The following is a 19,431-nucleotide window of genomic DNA, read 5'->3' on the forward strand; positions in this document are numbered from 1 at the left end:
CCCTTACCATCCCTCACTTTATGGAGGCTACACACGGGACGAGTACACCTGTCACATCAACTACAGGTTGAGGTTATAAGCCGCAGAATGCTGGAGCTTGAGCTGACACCACGTCCTCCACCCTGCCTATTGCCAGTATACTTTGGTCCCCCACATTTATCAAAGATTCCTGCTGAACTCTCGCCTGCTGCTATTACACCTTTCCCAGGTTTTGATGCTCGAGCGGCAAATTGGTTAATTACTTCGACGTACATAAAAGCTCGAGGGGAAATTCACGCATGTTAACAGTTTACTTTTCGTACCCCCTCCACCTCAGTCACCAGTATAGTTGGTTTCTGGATGAGGCGGATTGCATTACATTTGGGTAAAGACACTAATGATAAGCCGGGATTGTGGAGACTTTTGAAGACCATATTTGACTACGTAATTTTGATACACTAATGTATTTAGTGGACAAGGGTAGGGTGACCCAGTGTCCCTGTTGACGTGATACATTTCGGAAGACAATAAAGTCGTGGTCAGGGAATAATGAAAAGCCAATCATCATTAAACATGCGACAATACTTTGTGAACAATGACCAAACGAAAGCTCAGTCACTATGTCTTCGTTAAGCACGTTATTGATCTATATGTGTGTGCTATAATTATAATGCTACGTGCTTGCTTGTTATGCTCTAATTAAACATAATTACCAAATTACTTGGTCATGCTATTATTATGCTATTGCTTGATTGGTTGGTATGATAACCTATTATGTGTATGTACAAATGACCTCTAAACAACTATATGCACTCCCTGTACAATAAGACCTGACCTAACCGATCTTCTTCTCAGAAGATGTCGACACAAGGGAACGTCGATACCAACAACCCTCTGCCAACAACCGCAGAGTCAGAACTGCAAGGACGCATCTCGCAAGCCATCGCACAACTCGAGGCCCTTCGCTCTGAACATGGCGGAGGTATGTCAGGAAATAACCCACCCAGCGGCTGCACTTACGAGCAGTTCTTGAACCACAAACCTCGAGAATTCAACGGCACTGGGGGTGCCTTAGCTTTTGTGCGTTGGGTGGAGAAGACGAATTCTGTCTTACGGTTGAGCAAATGTGCCCCAGAACGTCAGGTCACGTATGTAGCTGGACTATTTGTAGATGGGGCTCTGTCATGGTGGAACCTTCAGGTTCAAACAATGGGTGAGACTACTGCGTATGCTTTGACGTGGGACGAACTGAAGGAACTAATGCGCAAAAGATATTGCTCTAGGGCAGAAGTCCAGAAGTTGGAAACTGAATTGTGGAACTTGAAAATGGAAGGTCCAAAGATAGCTGAATATGTGCAGAGATTTGGCGAATTATCACAAGTTGCATCGCGTCTGGTGGAACCAGAATCTAGGAAGATCGAACGTTTCATCGGGGGACTGGCACCTCAGATTCTAAGCCTGGTAACAACACCTAAGCCTTCAACAATCATCGAAGCAATCGACATGAGCGTGGCGCTCACTGAAGAAGCGATTAGACAAGGAAAATTTTCCACTCCGGAAGAGAAAAATGAGACTCCCATAGAGTCATCTGGGGATAACAAGAGAAAGCTCGTCAATTTCAAACAGGTTACTCGGGTGAGTAACGAGAAGAAGGCCAAAAAGGGAAAAGACTACATGGGTATCCTACCTAAATGCGACAATTGTCTACGTTATCATGTCGGGCGATGTAAATATGGAAAATGTGATAACTGTGGTAAGAGGGGGCATCCCAAGGAAACTTGTAGGCAAGGTATTGAACGTGGAAATAAAGACCAAGATGATAGCGAGAATCACGGAGAAAACAACGACAACGACAAAGGCAGGACGAGTGACAAACAAAAACGTGCTCAAGGTTGTCTTAACTGTGGGAGCAAGAAGCATTTCAGAAAATACTGCCCTAAGAAGAATCAGGCGTAAGGATAAAAGCTCAGTAGCAGAGCTAGGGGAGCACACCAGGAATCCAAGCGTGAATACCGGTACGTCCCATATTACTCAACGTTACGCATCTGTGTTGCTAGATACTGTTGCCAATTTTAGTTTCGCATTTCTAGAGGTTGAAAGTATGCTTGGTTTAGTAGTAAGTAAGTTAGATAACCCGCACTCGATAGAACTAGCTAATGGGAAGCTAGTGGAAGCCAACGAAGTATTTGGAAATGGCAAGATAGAACCCGGAGAGCGTAAGTTTACGTTTGATCTACTGCCAGTGAATTAGGAAGCTTCGACAAGGTAGTCTGATGGATTGGTTGTCAAGTGATCAAGAGGAGATTGATATTCGCATCCCGATGCCGAACAAAGAAACTATCTCAACTCGTGAAGCAGGGTACGCCTTTACAAACTACAAATTGCTTGAAGGCACGAATATTGTTTGCGAATAGGATGTGTTGTTTTCTTGACTCATGTCATGGACAAGGGAGTCGAAGGACCAAAACACGAAGATATTCCTGTGATAAGGAAATGTCCTAAAGTCTTCCCCGAAGGCTTGCCAGAATTATCTCCTCAACGACAAGTCGGATCTCACATCAACTTGATACCAGGCGCCGCACCTATAATCTAGGCACCTTAGCAACTTACACCTTCGGAGATACAAGGATTGTCAGTACAGTTTCAGTAGTGGATAGAGAAGGAAGATAACAGACCAAAAATTTTCAATTTGGGTAACCCCAGTTCTGCTTGTCAAGAGAAAGGACGATGATTTTCAAATGAACATCAAACTACCAGGAGCCGAACGAGCTAGCCAACAAGAGTCAGCGACTCTTGCTAAGGATTAACGAATTACTTATCTAACTAACTGTGAGGATCCAACTACTATTTCCCGACTGATCAATGAACGAGTGTCGTTAGTTGTGAATTCAGGAAGGAAGTATACCGGGGAAATTGTGGGACAATAACTTGTTTTAACATACACATGAATGGTGTTTCCCACACGATTCATGTACTTAGGGAACCCAGGTCCAAATTCACAGGGGTGTTACTTAGGAACCACATCTGTTAACTCAAGCAGACACCATTAACCTGACATATATGCCAATTCCGTTGACCAAACAGAAAGTACTGGAATTTCTTTTACTTCTAGCAAGTAGATGTTTGCATCTCTACTCCCCTTAATGGTAGTTGCATCGCGTTAATTTTCTTCGCTGAGAGCGAGCCCACATTTGCTTCAACACTTGGTCATTTCCTCATTATACCAAATACTCACTGTTTCATTTCTTGAAGACTTATATGTTACGCATGCACCATTTGCTACGCATGCGGTCTCATTTCAAACGCTTCATCTAAGTTCAAATATTATGACGCTGAATCTAATTACTGATTTGTATTATTGCGACTATTGACACTTTTGCTATCAACTCAACACACTTTTTTGAAACTTCATTTATTTCAAGTTACATTCATGGTTTATCTTTGTGACCATGCCGAGATTCCTTTGTTGATACATACGTTTATTGCCGGGTTACGCTAAAACCAAGTTCAATTGCTTGAACTTATACATTTCGCATATTCAGTTTAAGATGTCATATGATGTATTGAGAGCATCATATTCAAATAATTGGCAAAGATTCTTTTGTTTCGAGTCGTAGTAGACTCGTTTGGCCTACAACTCCACTAAATCGTTTGTTGGTTACGATACCTTGTGGAGATACTTTCACAAGATTGAAGCTTGCGCTAAGTTGGTTACGCACCTCATACACGGGTTTAATTGTTTATTTATTGACTTGCTCTAAATCCGTTTTGTTTATCACAATCAAAACAGTCTCAACACAGTTATGTGTTAAGACAAGGGTACATAGATTCATTTCATACCACGGTGTACCTCCGAACGATTCTTTCGTTATAAATTGAATACCCTGCGGTGCTTATTGCTTTCTCACCTTCGACCAAAAACAGTGGCTCTTTGATGTTCCATATTCAACTGAAAACTCTATCACATTGTGTAAATCAAATCTTCAGGCTTGTTCGGTACATATTCATTTGATTTCCAACACGGTGAACTTGTTCAGTCACCACTATACTTAAAATTATGTCATTACGACACCTTGTGGTGTCATTACAAACTTGTAACTTGTGCTAATCAGGATCAACCGTTTCACACAAAACTGCATATACTTTCATTTGACTTGTCATTTAAACATTTCCGATGCAACTACAATGATACACCAGATTCACTTGAATTTCATTTGGCGTATTTTCGCAATTCAAGAATGTCAACCCACTAAACCTTACCATTAATTTATTTGTAAGTTGACAGATCATTTTACTATTACATTTGAGTTATTGATTTTGAATTCATATAGCAGATGCTATGGTTTGTGAAAACTCGTTGGCATATTGCAATCGATCGTTCGAGAATCTTATTAGTCAAAACTCCTCTTTTGTGGAACCCCCTGCTAGCTGGATTACACTAGACTATACGTCAATTACATCTTGTACCTTTGACATCAAAGGCCAAAAGCACATACCTTTTAACCATAAGGTTCGGGTTGTTATATATTCTTGGACTCACCTGATGTGAGTGAGGTTTGATTCGGTTTGGTGATTATCTACCTTGGTATTATCCATATGCATACACATGTGACGTAACCATAAGGAGTTAAGGTAGTACAAATTTCGAGGACGAAATTTTCTTAACGGGGGGAGAATGTGACGACTGTCAAATTTGCATGCATACGTACGTTTAATTAATATTGATTTATGCTTAATGACTGTGCTTAATTACAACTGACGAATTAAACTGCTTTATGATTTTTGCATCATACATACAAATGCAACACATTCATACTGTCACTCCATATATTACATACAACCTTTAGTGACAAATTTGATGCACAAAGCACAGTTAGCACAGTGAGTGGATAACTCAGAAACATGCTGACAATACCAGCACATAGACAGAAATATATTGAGGCCCAGTATGAGCCAGAGACAGGGTACTACACTAGTATGGAGTGTAGGGAAGTAAGGACCATAAGACTGCGTCACTAGGTGATAGTTTAGGTGCCGGAAAGTGCCTAAAACCCATTCAAAATGCAGAATTCTGGATTAACCAACAAAATTCAGCGTTTTAATATGCTAGTATTGTGCAAAAACATGGCAAAATGGTCCTGTATGCTTTCCTAAGTGCCGGGAATTAAAAGTGTCACAAAAAGTTACATAAAGGACACTATACGGTATAACTTAGCACTTTAACGGAACGGTATCTAACCGAACAACTGGACATTACCCGGAACACTAAAATATTGTTAAAAACGTTATTTCACTTTTTCTGAGCTAGTTATGATCCCCGAACATCATAACACACTATATACACAACCTAACTAAGCACTTAGATTTCAACCTTATGATCTAACTTAACATTGCAATCTAACCAAGACCCCCCCCCCCCCCTAACCATACGGTTAGACAAGGGTGGCCCACACATGATTTTCTTTGTATATTTTGTTAGATATGTCTTGTACATGATGAACATATTAACCAAAGGATTAAGACTTGTTGGAGGATACTTTATATTAACCTTTAGTCTTGAACCTTCATCACATTCATCATCTTCAACTCACCATAAACTCCTCCTTCCCCTCTAAAGCTTACGGCCCAACATCCCTCACCATCAACTTCATTTTTCAACCACTTTCCATGCATTCCAAGGTGATCTAGTGGTGTAAGGAGCTAAGTTAGGAAGCTTGGAGCTTTCGGAAGTTCAAGGACCTTCACCGTTTGCTTTTATCCACTTGTTTTCTTCACTTGATCATCCCTAGCCTTGTGCTAGTGGTAAGAGTCTTGATCTTGCTTGTTTACTCCCATTTTATGTGTTGTTTAGCTTGTTGATTGTTATTTATTCATGAATATGATATAGATCATCATATGATCTTGCTAGATCATGATTAAAACATAATCTAGCAAGATGAGAGAATAGAAATATTGTAGGATGATAAATCATCTACACATGAAACATGAACTTGGAAGAACAAAATTGTTTCTTGAAAAATAAAGATCACACTGGATTAATAACCATATAGATCTAAAATTTACGAATGGTTCTCCAAAAGAACCAAGCTTGAAATATGAGTTTTAGTAGACTTGGTTCTTACATAAACAAATACTATTTTTAAGGGTTAAACAAGTGTAGAAACACTTCTTTAACAAAAAGACTACATAAAGAAGCATTTTTAGAAAATGTGTTTGGAAGTTATAAACACCCAACTTCTTTAAAAATGAAGTTTTTAAAGAAGTAAATACATTTTAAAGGATAACTAAACTCACTAAACACCCCACTAAGTTACTACGCGTTTTTATGAGAAACCAAGTTCATGTTGTTATGTAAAGTGCATTATTTTTGCACTTGGTAAGTGCAATATTGGTTAGTGACTTGTTGATGATTGTTTGGATGAATTTTTGGAAAGAAAATGATATGCTAAATAGCATGGACACCTCCGTTTACAAAGGAAACTCTAGCGAAATTTTCTAAAATTCCAACACTTAGAAAATATTTTTCTAACAAATGCTTACGAATATATTTTTAGCTTTGTCTTTCAAAATAAACTTTGCCATAGGTTTTGTTACAAAAAAATACAAAGTATCGGAGGTTGGTTTTTGTAAATAAAATGGGTAAATATATATTTAGAATATATATTTTATACTTAAGACACTTGTGTGAATATTTGTATACCTTGTGGAATAGTTATATTATTTTAGGGTAAAATAATATAACTCACAAATTACCATGAACTTTTACAACTCCAAAATAATACCAAAAGTCACAAGGAATAAATATTTAAGTTACACACATAATATTGTGAAACCGAACACAAAAACGTAACTTATGAAATATTTCGGGATATACCATTACACTATATTTTTGGTAAATCTTATTTTGGAAATGAAAGAAGTGAAAATATGATTTCGTAAATATTACCAAGTATATCATATTTTTGACAACGAGAAAATATATTATTTTGGGAGTTAAAAATATATTTTTCTAGTATATTTAGAAGATATATAATTTTTGAGAAAAATATATATTTTCTGGGACAATACATGATTGAACAAAATAAGTTTATATATATTTAAGTGAGACTTGAAATATATGGTTTTGGAAATATATATTAGGAATATATTAACATATTTTTATTTGGAACAATGCACCGAAATACGACACCATTACTTGGCAAGATATACAAATACAAATACGAAAACACATGTATGAGATACCCCCACCCTTGGGAAGGAAATACGAAGTTAAAATACTTGAGAAGTAGGAATACGAAATATTGTTTAACAATTATTCCAAACATTAACTATAATTTAAAGTTAAAATAATTATTTTAACTAATAGTTATAACCTGGAATAATTTTGGGAACACAAGAAACGTAACTCTAAAACCTTCATACTAAGCAAAGGCACGGCCCGTTCGTCTAATTGACGTTAGTCCACTGTAGGTAGTCGTGTTGGCTGAGGAGATTTGGGTTACACATACTGAAGACGCAATACTGTGAGTTCATGTCCCCCTTTTCTTTTAACTGTTTTCAGTTTTATACTTCGGGAGTGAAATACATGTTACAATTATTACAGACATTTTATACATGGTATGGTTAGCTTAAGGAGGGTTACTACTTAGATCATGTGAGTGGGTAGGCGGATACTTAAGGCCATTAATCCTCGTCGTAGGACCGAGGGACATGAGTGATAGATCTATTCGGGTGTAGCGAGCCCCACTCCTGAGTCCGCTGAAAGGACCATGTGGTGACTATGTCTTCCAGCCGGAAGCCCGGTACGAAATCTGCTAGGTTTGAGTCTTCCTGCATCACTTCACACATATCAATGGCCTTGCAAACCATTGGTGATCTCTTTTTCCTTATTGCTACATACCAGGGACTTACATACACACTTACAACATTTTCAAAGGTTCATACTTACACACAAACAAACACATGAACTCGCTCAACTTTTGTTGATGTTTTTCAAATTACATGTATTTCAGGGATTTTGTAATGTGGATCTGGCGGGCGTTGGAAGTTTTTATGCTGCGTTAAGAATAAAGATGTCATCCATGGTCTTTGAGTTTGGTTAGTGTGTCTTATTCCTAGACGAGACACGTCTTCCAAACCTTGGTATTATTCAATATCTTTTGACGAGTCTTTTATGAACTCATAAGCAATTTGTACGATTTGTAAAACTTGAATTTGAAGTCTGCGTTTTAAAACAATGTTGTTATGTTTTGAACTTATTTTATGGATGACAAACCTATGGTTTTATCATATAGTTGATGTTATGATTGAATGCAATGATATGAAGAAATTCACTCCATAATCACGCTTCCGCAAAAGTCAGGGTGTGACAATTTTAGTTCACGTATTCTACATATACTCAAAACCCACTTGTATACACATAGTATTTCATTCAAATACTTATAATTTGGCATTTGATTCACAATCTTTCACTTAGGGTTTGTTATTAAGTTTGTTTACATCAATTAACTTTCATAATTTTCATCGATTCCTGTAGAAATCAAACTTTCAAATTTTCAACAAATCTATCTAATATCACCACATACCAAATTATGACATACCTTATGATCCCTTGGATCAGGTGATCTCAAATAATGATTCATGCACGAATTTAAACTCCTAATCGACCTTCAATTGACCAATTTTGCAGAAATTAGGTCTTGGGTGTTCTTGTTCACCCATGGTCGCACACACACCTCTGTGTGTTTGTGTTTTTAAAATTTTTGTTTTATAAACTATCAAGTTTCATTTATTTACAATTTTAGTCCCTCCACTCTTTTCAAATAGATAATTTTTTATTAATCATAATATATTAGTTAACTTAACGTAGTTAGTTAACCTTGGTTAATTATGATTTAATATTTTAGGGTGTTACAATTAACGGATTTTTTTTTGAAATGAAAACTTCATAAGAACACACTGAACCCGAAAACCAGGACAGAAACAAAACCAAAACTTACATAATTACAAATTTACATCAGTCCGACCAATGCAAAGATTTATACTTGGATATATTCTTGAACCAAAGAAAACCCAAAGATCTAACTTCGCTAAAAATGCTTTTGACCTTGGCTTGCTTATCATTGAACCTCCTCTTGTGTTGTTCCTAGCTTTCCAGATACTCAAACATGTTATCATAACTATGCCATGGAACGCCTCTTTCTCCCTCGCCTTTTTACCGCAATGATTATGGATTTCGATAAGATCTCTAAACGAAAACAAAAAAAAATTCTCAAACACAACACCAAGTACACACTTTTTGCCAAACAATAGAACTATGATGCAAGAAGAGAACAAATGATCAATCGAATTATCACCATTGTTGTAGAACTGACACATCTCGTCATCAATAACGGATTAATGTTCTTTTATGATGTAGGTTTGGTTGGATTGTTGTTCCCTGTTTTTGTGGGGTGACGTGTGTATTTATGTGAATAAATTTACAATTCTAAACAAAAAATACAAAGAACATGAAGAGTTGAATAAATTTACAATTCGGAAAAAAATACAAAGAAAATGAAGTGTTTTGGGATGACTCCCTAATTTTAATAAAATTTCCTTGAATACCCCACCAAGTAAACCGGGTTAGTTGGTGTATAGGATTCAACAAAGTCAGGTCGTAAGGGCACCCACTTGATTTTGCCAAAGTCAAACTTTGCTGTTTTATATTATTTTTAATTTAATTAAGAAATTCATTCTTTTATAATTATAGTTTTTTAAAATTATTTTATTAGTATAGGGAGACTTTTATAATTATAGTTTTTTTTTTAAATTATTCTTTATCAGTATAGTGAGACTGTTTAACAATCTGTGACTAATTTAAATGACATATAGCATCTTTGATTCCCTTCCCAACAAAGCCAAACGTATAAATTAAAAAAAGTTATAAGTTTTTTTTTTCTTTCTATTAACTTTAATAATTCAATCATAATAAATAAACGTATACAATTTTACATTTACATTTACATTTACTTACTGTTTATAGAAATCGTTGACCATCTTTTATAAGCTGTACAATGACATACTTGTAACATATTGGTAAGAGAATGTAAGCTCTTAAAAGAAACTATTAAATATCGTCAAACTCAAACTTTGTATATCTAGATTGTAGTCTTGTAGATTAATAAATTATAAAGAGATTAAAGTTATATTAGGTTAAAATGAGTTGTTTTGTAAAAAAAGTATGAAAATAAGTCCTGAGTATATTTATTTTAATGAATAATGGAAGCTAGTTGCAACCGATATTAGCCGTGGTGACAGAGATGAGTGGCGAATCTTAAGATTTCCGATCGGGGGGTCGAAAACGTATATACCCAAAAAATTCTATACGAAAACTATATACTCTCCACTACTGAGCGAAAAGTTCGGCGGGTCGGCCACCTCCTCTTGCCCCAACAAAGTTGCGCCCTTGAGAGACGCTATCGAAAGAGGCGACAATTGTGGCACGCAGATGGTGACCAAAGTTGTGGTGCCGGTAGTGGTGTTGAAGAAGGTGGCGCTGGCAATCAATGTTAGGTGGAAGAGGTGACGACTGACAAGTGGTGGCAACAAACAATGGTCATGGGTGTTGCTCCTCCATCTAACCCCTTGATTAGAGCATCTCCAACAAGGGAGGTTTGGAGTGGTTTGGCAAAGCGGACGAGTAGTTTCACGGATCACACCATCGGAGGAGGTGGTCCGGAGGGTGTTGGTTTGCTTGAACGGACGCGCAAGAGGTGGAATTGTGGGGACCACCCACTCACAAACCTTTGTTTTTGTTTTTAGTGTAAAAAGTGTGGTTTGGAATGGTTGTACTTTAGAATGATGTGGGATGCTAACTAGGCAGTCTAGATTTTAGACAAGGTTTATTGTTGTCCGTGCTTTTAATTTAAGTATTGGAGTACAATTCCTTTGACTGAACATGTATGAACCCGAATGCATACATTTTTATTAGTATTAAGTTGTATATAAATGAGTAAACTTCCGTTTTGCTCCATGTGGCTTGGTAACTTTAACAATTTTGCACCAAATTTTTAAAAATAGCCATTTTCCTTCAATAGTTTGCCATGGTTTTTCCATTTTGCTTCCTGCGGGGAGCAAAATGGAAAAACAGACAATTTGGATGGAGTTAGAGGCGGGGAGCAAAATGGAAAAACCATAGCAAACTATTGGAGGAAAATGACTATTTTTAAAGGTTTGGGTCAAAACCGTTAAAGTGATCAAACCACAGGGAGCAAAACGAAAGTTTACTCTATATAAATTGATTAAGTGCTTACATAAGTAAGGTTGTAAACGAACCGAACGTTCAGCGAACAGTTCGTGAACCGTTCGGCGGGAAGTTCGTTTATGTTCGTTCGATTAGCTTAACGAACGAACACGAACAAAAAAATTCGTTTGGTTAGCTTAGCGAACGAACACGGACACATGTCTCGTTCGTTCGACTGCGTTCGTGAACGTTCGGTAATATGTTCGTTTGATTATATTAAAAAATAAACCTTTTATCTAAACATACTGACAACTTGAAACCCTATTTTTTTCTAAGTTAGCTAAAATTTAGACATTCTAAGACATTTTTAGGGATAATTATGTCTAAGTTAGTTAAACTTTATTCATCGTTTGGTGGTGTGGTAGACTTCATGTGTTTTGATTTATCATTTGATGGTTGTATTTAACTATTTATATGTAATGTTTAAGGATAACAATGTTTTTATTTTTTATTTTCAAGTTAAATGTTCGTTTGCGTTAATTTTATTTGCTTGCGTTCGTTTGTGTTCGAGACCACTGTTCACGAACTGTTCGTGAACAATTGAATTTCCTTGACGAACGAACACGAACATAAACTTATGTTCGGTATGCGTTCGTGATCAGTTCGCAAACATGTTTATTTCCTTAACGAACGAATATGAACATGGCCTTGTTCGTGTTCGTTCGATTCGTTTACAGCGTTATACATAAATAAGTGATTGTGCTTCTTATAACACGTTAAAACATTACACGTCAAAAGAAGTATTAAAACATTTTTTATCACCTAAAAAGGCATTATTAGTATTTTAATCATTTTTAAAATATATAGGGAGACACCCAATTAAGTCACAAAGATATATATATGTATAGAGAGAGAGAGAGAGACCTGCATGGGTAGATTCTAAACAGAGAAAACAATGGGTGGTGAAAATAGTCCATTATTTGAAACACAGAGAGCAAAAGGGAGGAAGCTACACAGGGTGTTTGCAACGACGGTGTTGGTGAGTATTATATGGATATGGGTATACAGAGCAACACAACAGCCACCATCAACGGCAGTTTCCGGTGGGCGGAGCTGGTGGTGGACGGGGATGTTTATGGCGGAGCTATGGTTGGGTCTGTATTGGGTGTTGACTCAATCGGTTCGATGGAATCCCACGTACCGGCGCACCTTCAAACAACGACTCTCTCAAAGGTTAACTATCTCCAGACCTTATCCTTGTTGTTTCAACATCTCTTGTTAGTTGATCATTTTAAATTAATACTAATGGTGGACTAGTGAGTGTTAATTATTAAAAGAAATGGAAGACAGCCTATTTAAGTTTAGATCTACTATTAGTTTTTAAAGATTAAATTATGTGGGGGTAAAATCACTTGAATAAGTATATATTCAAGTACTGTTGTGTTTAGACCATTTTAAATTTGGACGTTTGCATGTGGGAAGCCTTGTGAATGCTCTGAGTTTATGATTTTATGTTACATAATTTCATAATTACAAAAATGAAACCAAATTAGGTATTTAGTTTATACTTTATATTTTATATTATCGTATATCTTTATAAAATAAAGTATACATGTTAGCCCAGATCTCACACGAATAACACAATGATATCCTATGGGCTATTTTTTAATATTATTAAGAAAGAAAACCACATCAAATTATGTAGTCCTACTACTTCTTTATTTATACTAACCATACATCTTGCATGTTACGGCTCTAACTCTCAATAATTCCTAAAAAATAAAAAAATATTAAGTAAGCAATATGTTAATAAACAAATACTAAACACACACTAACTGTATATCTTGACTTTTCTTTGTGTCTATCCCTTCACTTTCTCAATCAACTCTTAATTTTCATCCAAATTCTGCCCAGAAAAATAAAATATTATTATTATATTATTCATTGCATGCGGACAGAAGTATATACTCTCCATAAATTTCATATATGCATAAAAAATAGTAAAAAGTCGATTAACTTTTATATTTTAATATAGTTCTAATGATACACGAAATAATTTTATGTAAATCAGATACAATACCAAAGGATGGCATTTTTATGATTTTTTATAACATCAGTGACGGAACTAGCTACTAGCCTATTAAATCAGGGGTATCCTAAAAAAATTTGTAATAAAAAGTTGTAATAAAAAAAAGTTGTAATAAGATATTATGTATTGTCATCACATGATCTAAATCAAAAGTTGTAATAAAAAAAAATCTTAGAATATTAAAAAAAAAATTAAGTAAGAAATCATATGCTAAATATTTTTTGTTTCAATATAATTGCTGCTTATTATATTCTTATTATAATTATTGCTGTATCTATTCTTTACCAAAAAGTTAGGCTAAGCCGCTAAGCCTTCCCGCTAAACACTGAAAAAACTTCTAGCCATCAGCAGGCTAAACACTAAAAGTTTCGTTGAATATTGAACTATTATCAGTGGAGGAACTAACCTATTAAATCAGGGGTATCCCAAAAAAAAAATTTATCATGCAATCATACAATATTAAAAAACGACAATAAATAAATAAAGTAAAACAAATACCTAATAGATTTGTCTTCTTCTTTTTTTCATAGCTTGAAATCGTTCCATCACGTCGTCCACTTTTACTTTATGAAACTTCGACTGCACAAACCATGGTTTTGTTCAAAAAATCCGGGCCCATTCGATTGCGTATAAAACAGGCGGCTAATGGGCTAGCTTAATAGGCTGTTAACAATTATGTTTGAGCTTGTAAAAAGAATTAGATTCAAACAGTTATACTATCCTATTATTATGGTTAGGGGTATTCTCGTATTTTTTAGGGGTATTCTTTGTATAAAAACGAAAAAAATAACACTATGAATACGCGGTTGAGCCGTAGCCCGTGCTACGGCTGCTTATATTGTGGTTCCGCATTGTAACTAATTTGTATGGCAACAGGTACGAACACCAACTGCCGCGGGTGGACATATTTGTATGCACGGCTGACCCCAAAATCGAGCCACCGATGATGGTGGTCAGCACTGTTTTATCCGTAATGGCGTATGACTACCCTCCGGAGAAGCTCTCCGTCTATCTCTCGGACGATGGTGGCTCTGAACTTACCTTCTATGCTCTCACTCAAGCTACCATGTTCTCCAAGCATTGGCTGCCGTACTGTAGAAACTACAAGATCGAGCCACGCTCTCCGGTTGCCTATTTTAAATCAGCATCTCGTCCTTCAAACACGAAACACGATCAAGATCACACCAATATTAAGGTAACCATATCCCGTTAGGACTCGAGCTGAAATGTTGGGCTTACGCTCGGAAACTCAAAAGCTCGCCGGCTCGTTTATTATTTATTTTTTATTTTTTTCAATTTGTTATACTTTTTACATGTATTGATATTTTTATATGGAAAAAAATTAACATACACAACGTAGAATTTATAAACTACAAAAATAATATATATATATATATATATATATATATATATATATATATATATTAAAATTGGGTTATGACTTTGCTTATAATTTATAAATAATAAAATTTGGGTTTTAATTTAAACGAGTTATGTAACGCGATGGCTTACCTTGGCTTGGGCTAAGCTCGTTAACAAATGCGCCAATTTCAATTGATCCACTAGGCGCAAGCTTTCCTTATATTACATGACTAATTTTTTGTTTGAAATGCAGAAATTATTCGAAGAAATGAAGGATCGAATCGAAAATGTGATGAACGACGGAAGAGTTCCTGATGAATTGCGCTTAGAACACGAAGGATTTACAGAATGGGATTCGTTTACATCTCCAAAAGATCATGCCGCTATCGTTCAAGTAAATGCTTGAATTTTAAGTATTATATCACATTGTTTTCCAACTCAAATCTTGATTATTAAAATTCAAATCAATGATCATGTTTAATCCATGAAATTCTTGTGGTTTTTTTTTGTTTTTTTTTTTTTTTTCAGATTTTACTTGATCAAAATGAAGATGCAGAAGGGAAAAGCCTTCCAAAATTGGTATATTTGGCTAGGGAAAAGAGACCAGATCATTTCCATAACTTCAAAGCTGGAGCCATGAATGCATTGGTAAGTGTTTGTCATTATTTCATTAGTTTCATATTTTGTTTTGAATTAGTTATGTGTGATTTTATTTTTTACATTATATATGATTTTATCCGGTTTTTGAAACCGGTCTGACAAGTGGTGGATCCTTAAGAGAACCGGTTCGATGACCTGTCTGATTGTAAAAAGATAGAAAGCGTTGTGGGTTTGAATTATATATTTACATTTCAAAATGGCCTATATATTTTTCCAAAAAAAAAAGTGTTTTATTTGATAGTTAAGATATTAATTTCTTAAATAATGAGAATTTACTAAATAATGATTTTAGAGTATTATTACAACTTCAAGCAACATAACTACATCCAAACACTATTTTATACAACCCGTTTTGGTACAACAAATTCTTCATTTTCTGGATCTATGACAACATGACGGTTTAATGTAGATAAGGATATCTTCGAAGATAAGCAATGGCCCGATAATTCTCAATGTGGATTGTGACATGTACTCAAATAACAGTGATACCGTGAGAGACGCTCTTTGCTTTTTCGTGGATGAAGAAAAAGGCCACGAGATTGCTTTCGTTCAGTACCCGCAATGTTTTGAAAACGTTACGAAAAATGAAGTTTATGGTGGTTCCATGAGAGTACTCCGTGAGGTAATATAAGTTTCTAATTAAGAGGTGACAAAATAACTGGGCCGGGTTAGTTGGATAACTAGTCGAAAATGAATAAAAGTCTTGTATGAGTTGAAATGGGCCTACTCATGTTGACTCAAAAACACATTTTGTCCAAAGTTTTTATTCTAAGACTCACATTGTCAAAAGTTGTTACAAAAACTATAGTATGTCTTTATAGTCTTGTGTTTTTTTTAATAAAGTAGCACACTTTCGATTGGATTCCTTTTTAAGATAATGTTTTGGTTTCACCTGTTTGATCAGTAAAAGATAAAACAAAACGAAATCGACCGATTTGTAAGTAAACGGGCCAAATTTTAACTATAGATATTATTATTGAGTTGGAACGTCTTTATACAAACATGTTTTGTTGATTAATGAAGGTAGATTTTCACGGTTTGGATGGAAATGGTGGGCCGTTGTATGTTGGAACGGGTTGCTTTCACCGAAGAGATATTCTGTTAGGAAAAAGCTTTGATGGTGAAAGTAGTATCGATTGGAAAATGGAGAATGATCACAAGGAGACACAAGAAAACACGACCGAAGAACTAAAGAATCTTGCGAGCTGCACCTACGAGATTGACACTGAATGGGGCAAAGAGGTTATAAGCATTCTTCTTTGTGTTGCTTACATTCTTAGTTATCCAAAGTTTATATTTATTTGTTTTGTGTCAGGTTGATAGGTTGATGGGTTAATTAATGTACCCAAACACGACTAATATATGCATCCATGTCAAATAACCCTAACCCGAACACACTTAAAAATCTAAACACGACCCGGTAACCCATTTATCTATATAAGGTTAATTGGTTGGCGGGTTGTAATCAAAATATAAACGGGTCATAAATGGGTTAGCGGGTTATAATAAACGGGTTGACCTTATAAAACATTTTTGTTTTTTTAAGCCTATCTAATCTTAGATGGATTGGTGAGTCGACATGTCTAATCTGAAACGGATTAAACGAGTTGAACAAGTCAACCCAAACATGACCCTACTTAGACATGGCACACTATAGTTTATAAAAAAAGGTAACTATTTTTGAGAAAGCATTATGGGCCAACCCGGCCCAGCCCGTTTCAGAAAGTAACAGAATTATCTGTTTGTAACGTGACCCAACCCATCCGATCTGACCATCTTGCCTCCTCTAGCAAGTTGACATTGCAATGTGTTTTTGTGTTACAGATGGGCTTGAAATACGGGTGTCCTGTCGAGGATGTGATAACGGGCCTATCGATCCACTGCCGAGGCTGGAAATCAGTGTTTTACAATCCAAAACGAGAGGCGTTTCTAGGTGTTTCTGCAACCACACTTGACCAGACCCTTGTGCAGCATAAACGGTGGTCCGAGGGTGATCTATTGATTTTGCTCTCAAAATATAGCCCGGCTTGGTACGGGCTCGGAAAGGTTAACCCTGGTCTCATAATGAGCTATTTGATATACTGCTTATGGTCCCCTTCCTCCGTACCAACGGTCTATTACTCCATTGTCCCTTCACTTTGTCTCCTTAAAGGGGTTCCACTTTTCCCAGCGGTATGTCATCTATTTATCATTTTTTTGTTCATGTTAAATTTGTGTATAACTAGCCGAAACTTGGAATGGCTATGGGCCGGGTTTTGGTAATCCAAATCCCATACCTTTCGGACACCTGTTATTACCCATCGGGCTTGTATGTATGACCCTAGGTATCGGGTATAAATGCTTATAGTCTTCATGCGGTTAAAAATTACCAGTTGAGAAGCCCGTTACCCAAAACCTGATATTAAACTCACATAAAAAACTGAATTAAAATATTAAATATAAGTATATAACTACACTTCTAATAAATCTCTAAATTTAATAATTTTTAAGTTTCTAGCTTGAACATACCTTTCATTGTATTTATAAGCATGGGCGGACCTAGCATTTGGCCAAGGTGGGCGGCCGCACCCCTTGAAAAAAAAATTTAGTGTAAATTTTTGGCAAAAAACCCGACCGCACCCCTTGAAAATATTGTTGAACACCTCATCCGCACACCCATCAAATAATTTATGGGTCCGCCACTAATTATAAGATTATTTCATTTAGAGTAAATGCTAAAATGGCCTATGAGTTTAGGCTACTTTTGACACTTGATCTCAAAACTGAAACCTTTTGTATCTGAGTCCTTGAGATTTCATATTTGTTAACATTTTCATTCAATTGACAAACCGGGTTATAATTTTCTGTTAATTTCTCCTCTTTTTTGTCGTTTTCCTCATTTAATTAACATATATTATGGCATAAAATGATGATTATACCCTCCATTTAAATGAGGAAACCGAAAAAAGGGAAGAAATTAACAGAAAATTCTAACCCAGTTTGTCAATTGGATGAAAATGGCTACAAAAATAAAACCTCGGGGACCCAAATACAAAAAGTTCATTTTTAAACTAAAGTGGCAAAAGTGACCTAAACTTAGGGGCCATTTTGACATTTTACTCTTCAATTTATCAATAGTAGGTAATTAGGTGGGTATCACATAATACCATACTCACATAATACCATACTGGTCCCAAACCCGAAAGTATTATATAACTAATCCCATGCAATATCCAGGTAACAAGCGGATGGTTCCTCCCATTTGCATACATCATAGTCACCATCACTGCTTTCGACTACCTCGAATTTCTCCGGTGCGGCGGCACCACCAAAGGGTGGTGGAACGACCGGAGAATATGGCTCTACAAACGGACAAGCTCGTACCTTTTCGCGTTACTGGACACCATATTGGGTTCGGACTTGTCATTTGTAATCAGCTCAAAAGTGATGGATAACGATGTTCAAGCGAGATACGAGAAAGAAATGATGGAATTCGGCGTGTCATCACCTCTAACAACGACTGTGGCAACGATATCGATGCTCAATCTTGTGTGTTTTGTTGGGGTAGTTATGAAGTCTATGTTGATGGATAAGGTAACTAGGGGAGTGTACTATGAGACCATGGCAGTTCATGTTGTACTTTGTGGTGCATTGGTTGTCCTCAACATGCCATTGTATCGGGCTCTTTTTGTTCGTAAAGATAAAGGGAAGATCCCGGATTCTGTTACTGTTAAAGCGGTTGTTCTTGCTTTGTTTATTTCCACTGTTTTCTATTTTATGTAGTATATTAAATATTGATATTGGTATGGGTGGCCTTGGCACCTTTTTAATAATTATACTTTGTAATACTAATTATGAATGTTTTCGTAATCGGACTGTCATCGAACTGTTTGATTGTTGACCCGTTTCGGAAATCTCAATTCAACAATCTCAGTCTTCACCACTAGAAAGGAGTAAATAAAATATTATACATTTATTATTTTATACCGTATGTTTGACCTGATTCTTTACTTAAAAAAATTACATCGTCGTCGAATGAAAACGTAGTATATTTGACCCAACTTGCTTTCAAATACAGTTTACGAACGTACACAAAATAAGTAGAACATAGATAAAAAAAAGTATAATAATTTGTCCA

The 19,431-nt window shown here is 35.9% G+C and overlaps 1 protein-coding gene across 1 annotated transcript; it reads left to right on the forward strand.

Annotated features, from left to right (window-relative positions):
* Positions 1 to 12,113: 12,113 nt before the first annotated feature.
* LOC110873577 (cellulose synthase-like protein E1) lies at positions 12,114 to 19,194 on the forward strand. Its single transcript, XM_022122525.2, has 8 exons — positions 12,114 to 12,436; positions 14,169 to 14,487; positions 14,908 to 15,048; positions 15,183 to 15,302; positions 15,724 to 15,936; positions 16,338 to 16,556; positions 17,139 to 17,486; positions 18,531 to 19,194. The coding sequence occupies exons 1-8, from the start codon at positions 12,159 to 12,161 to the stop codon at positions 19,074 to 19,076; spliced, it is 2,184 nt and encodes a 727-aa protein (XP_021978217.1). The 5' UTR covers positions 12,114 to 12,158; the 3' UTR covers positions 19,077 to 19,194.
* The last annotated feature ends 237 nt before the right edge of the window (positions 19,195 to 19,431 follow it).

The sequence above is a fragment of the Helianthus annuus genome, chromosome 8 (assembly GCF_002127325.2).
Source record: "Helianthus annuus cultivar XRQ/B chromosome 8, HanXRQr2.0-SUNRISE, whole genome shotgun sequence".
NCBI lineage: Eukaryota > Viridiplantae > Streptophyta > Magnoliopsida > Asterales > Asteraceae > Helianthus > Helianthus annuus.

Coding starts and splice junctions, on each gene's coding strand:
- LOC110873577 (XM_022122525.2), top strand. CDS start 12,159: ATGGGTGGTGAAAATAGTCCATTATTTGAAACACAGAGAGCAAAAGGG. Junction 14,488..14,907: donor AAGATCACACCAATATTAAG/GTAACCATATCC, acceptor TTTGAAATGCAG/AAATTATTCGAAGAAATGAA. Junction 17,487..18,530: donor GGGTTCCACTTTTCCCAGCG/GTATGTCATCTA, acceptor TGCAATATCCAG/GTAACAAGCGGATGGTTCCT.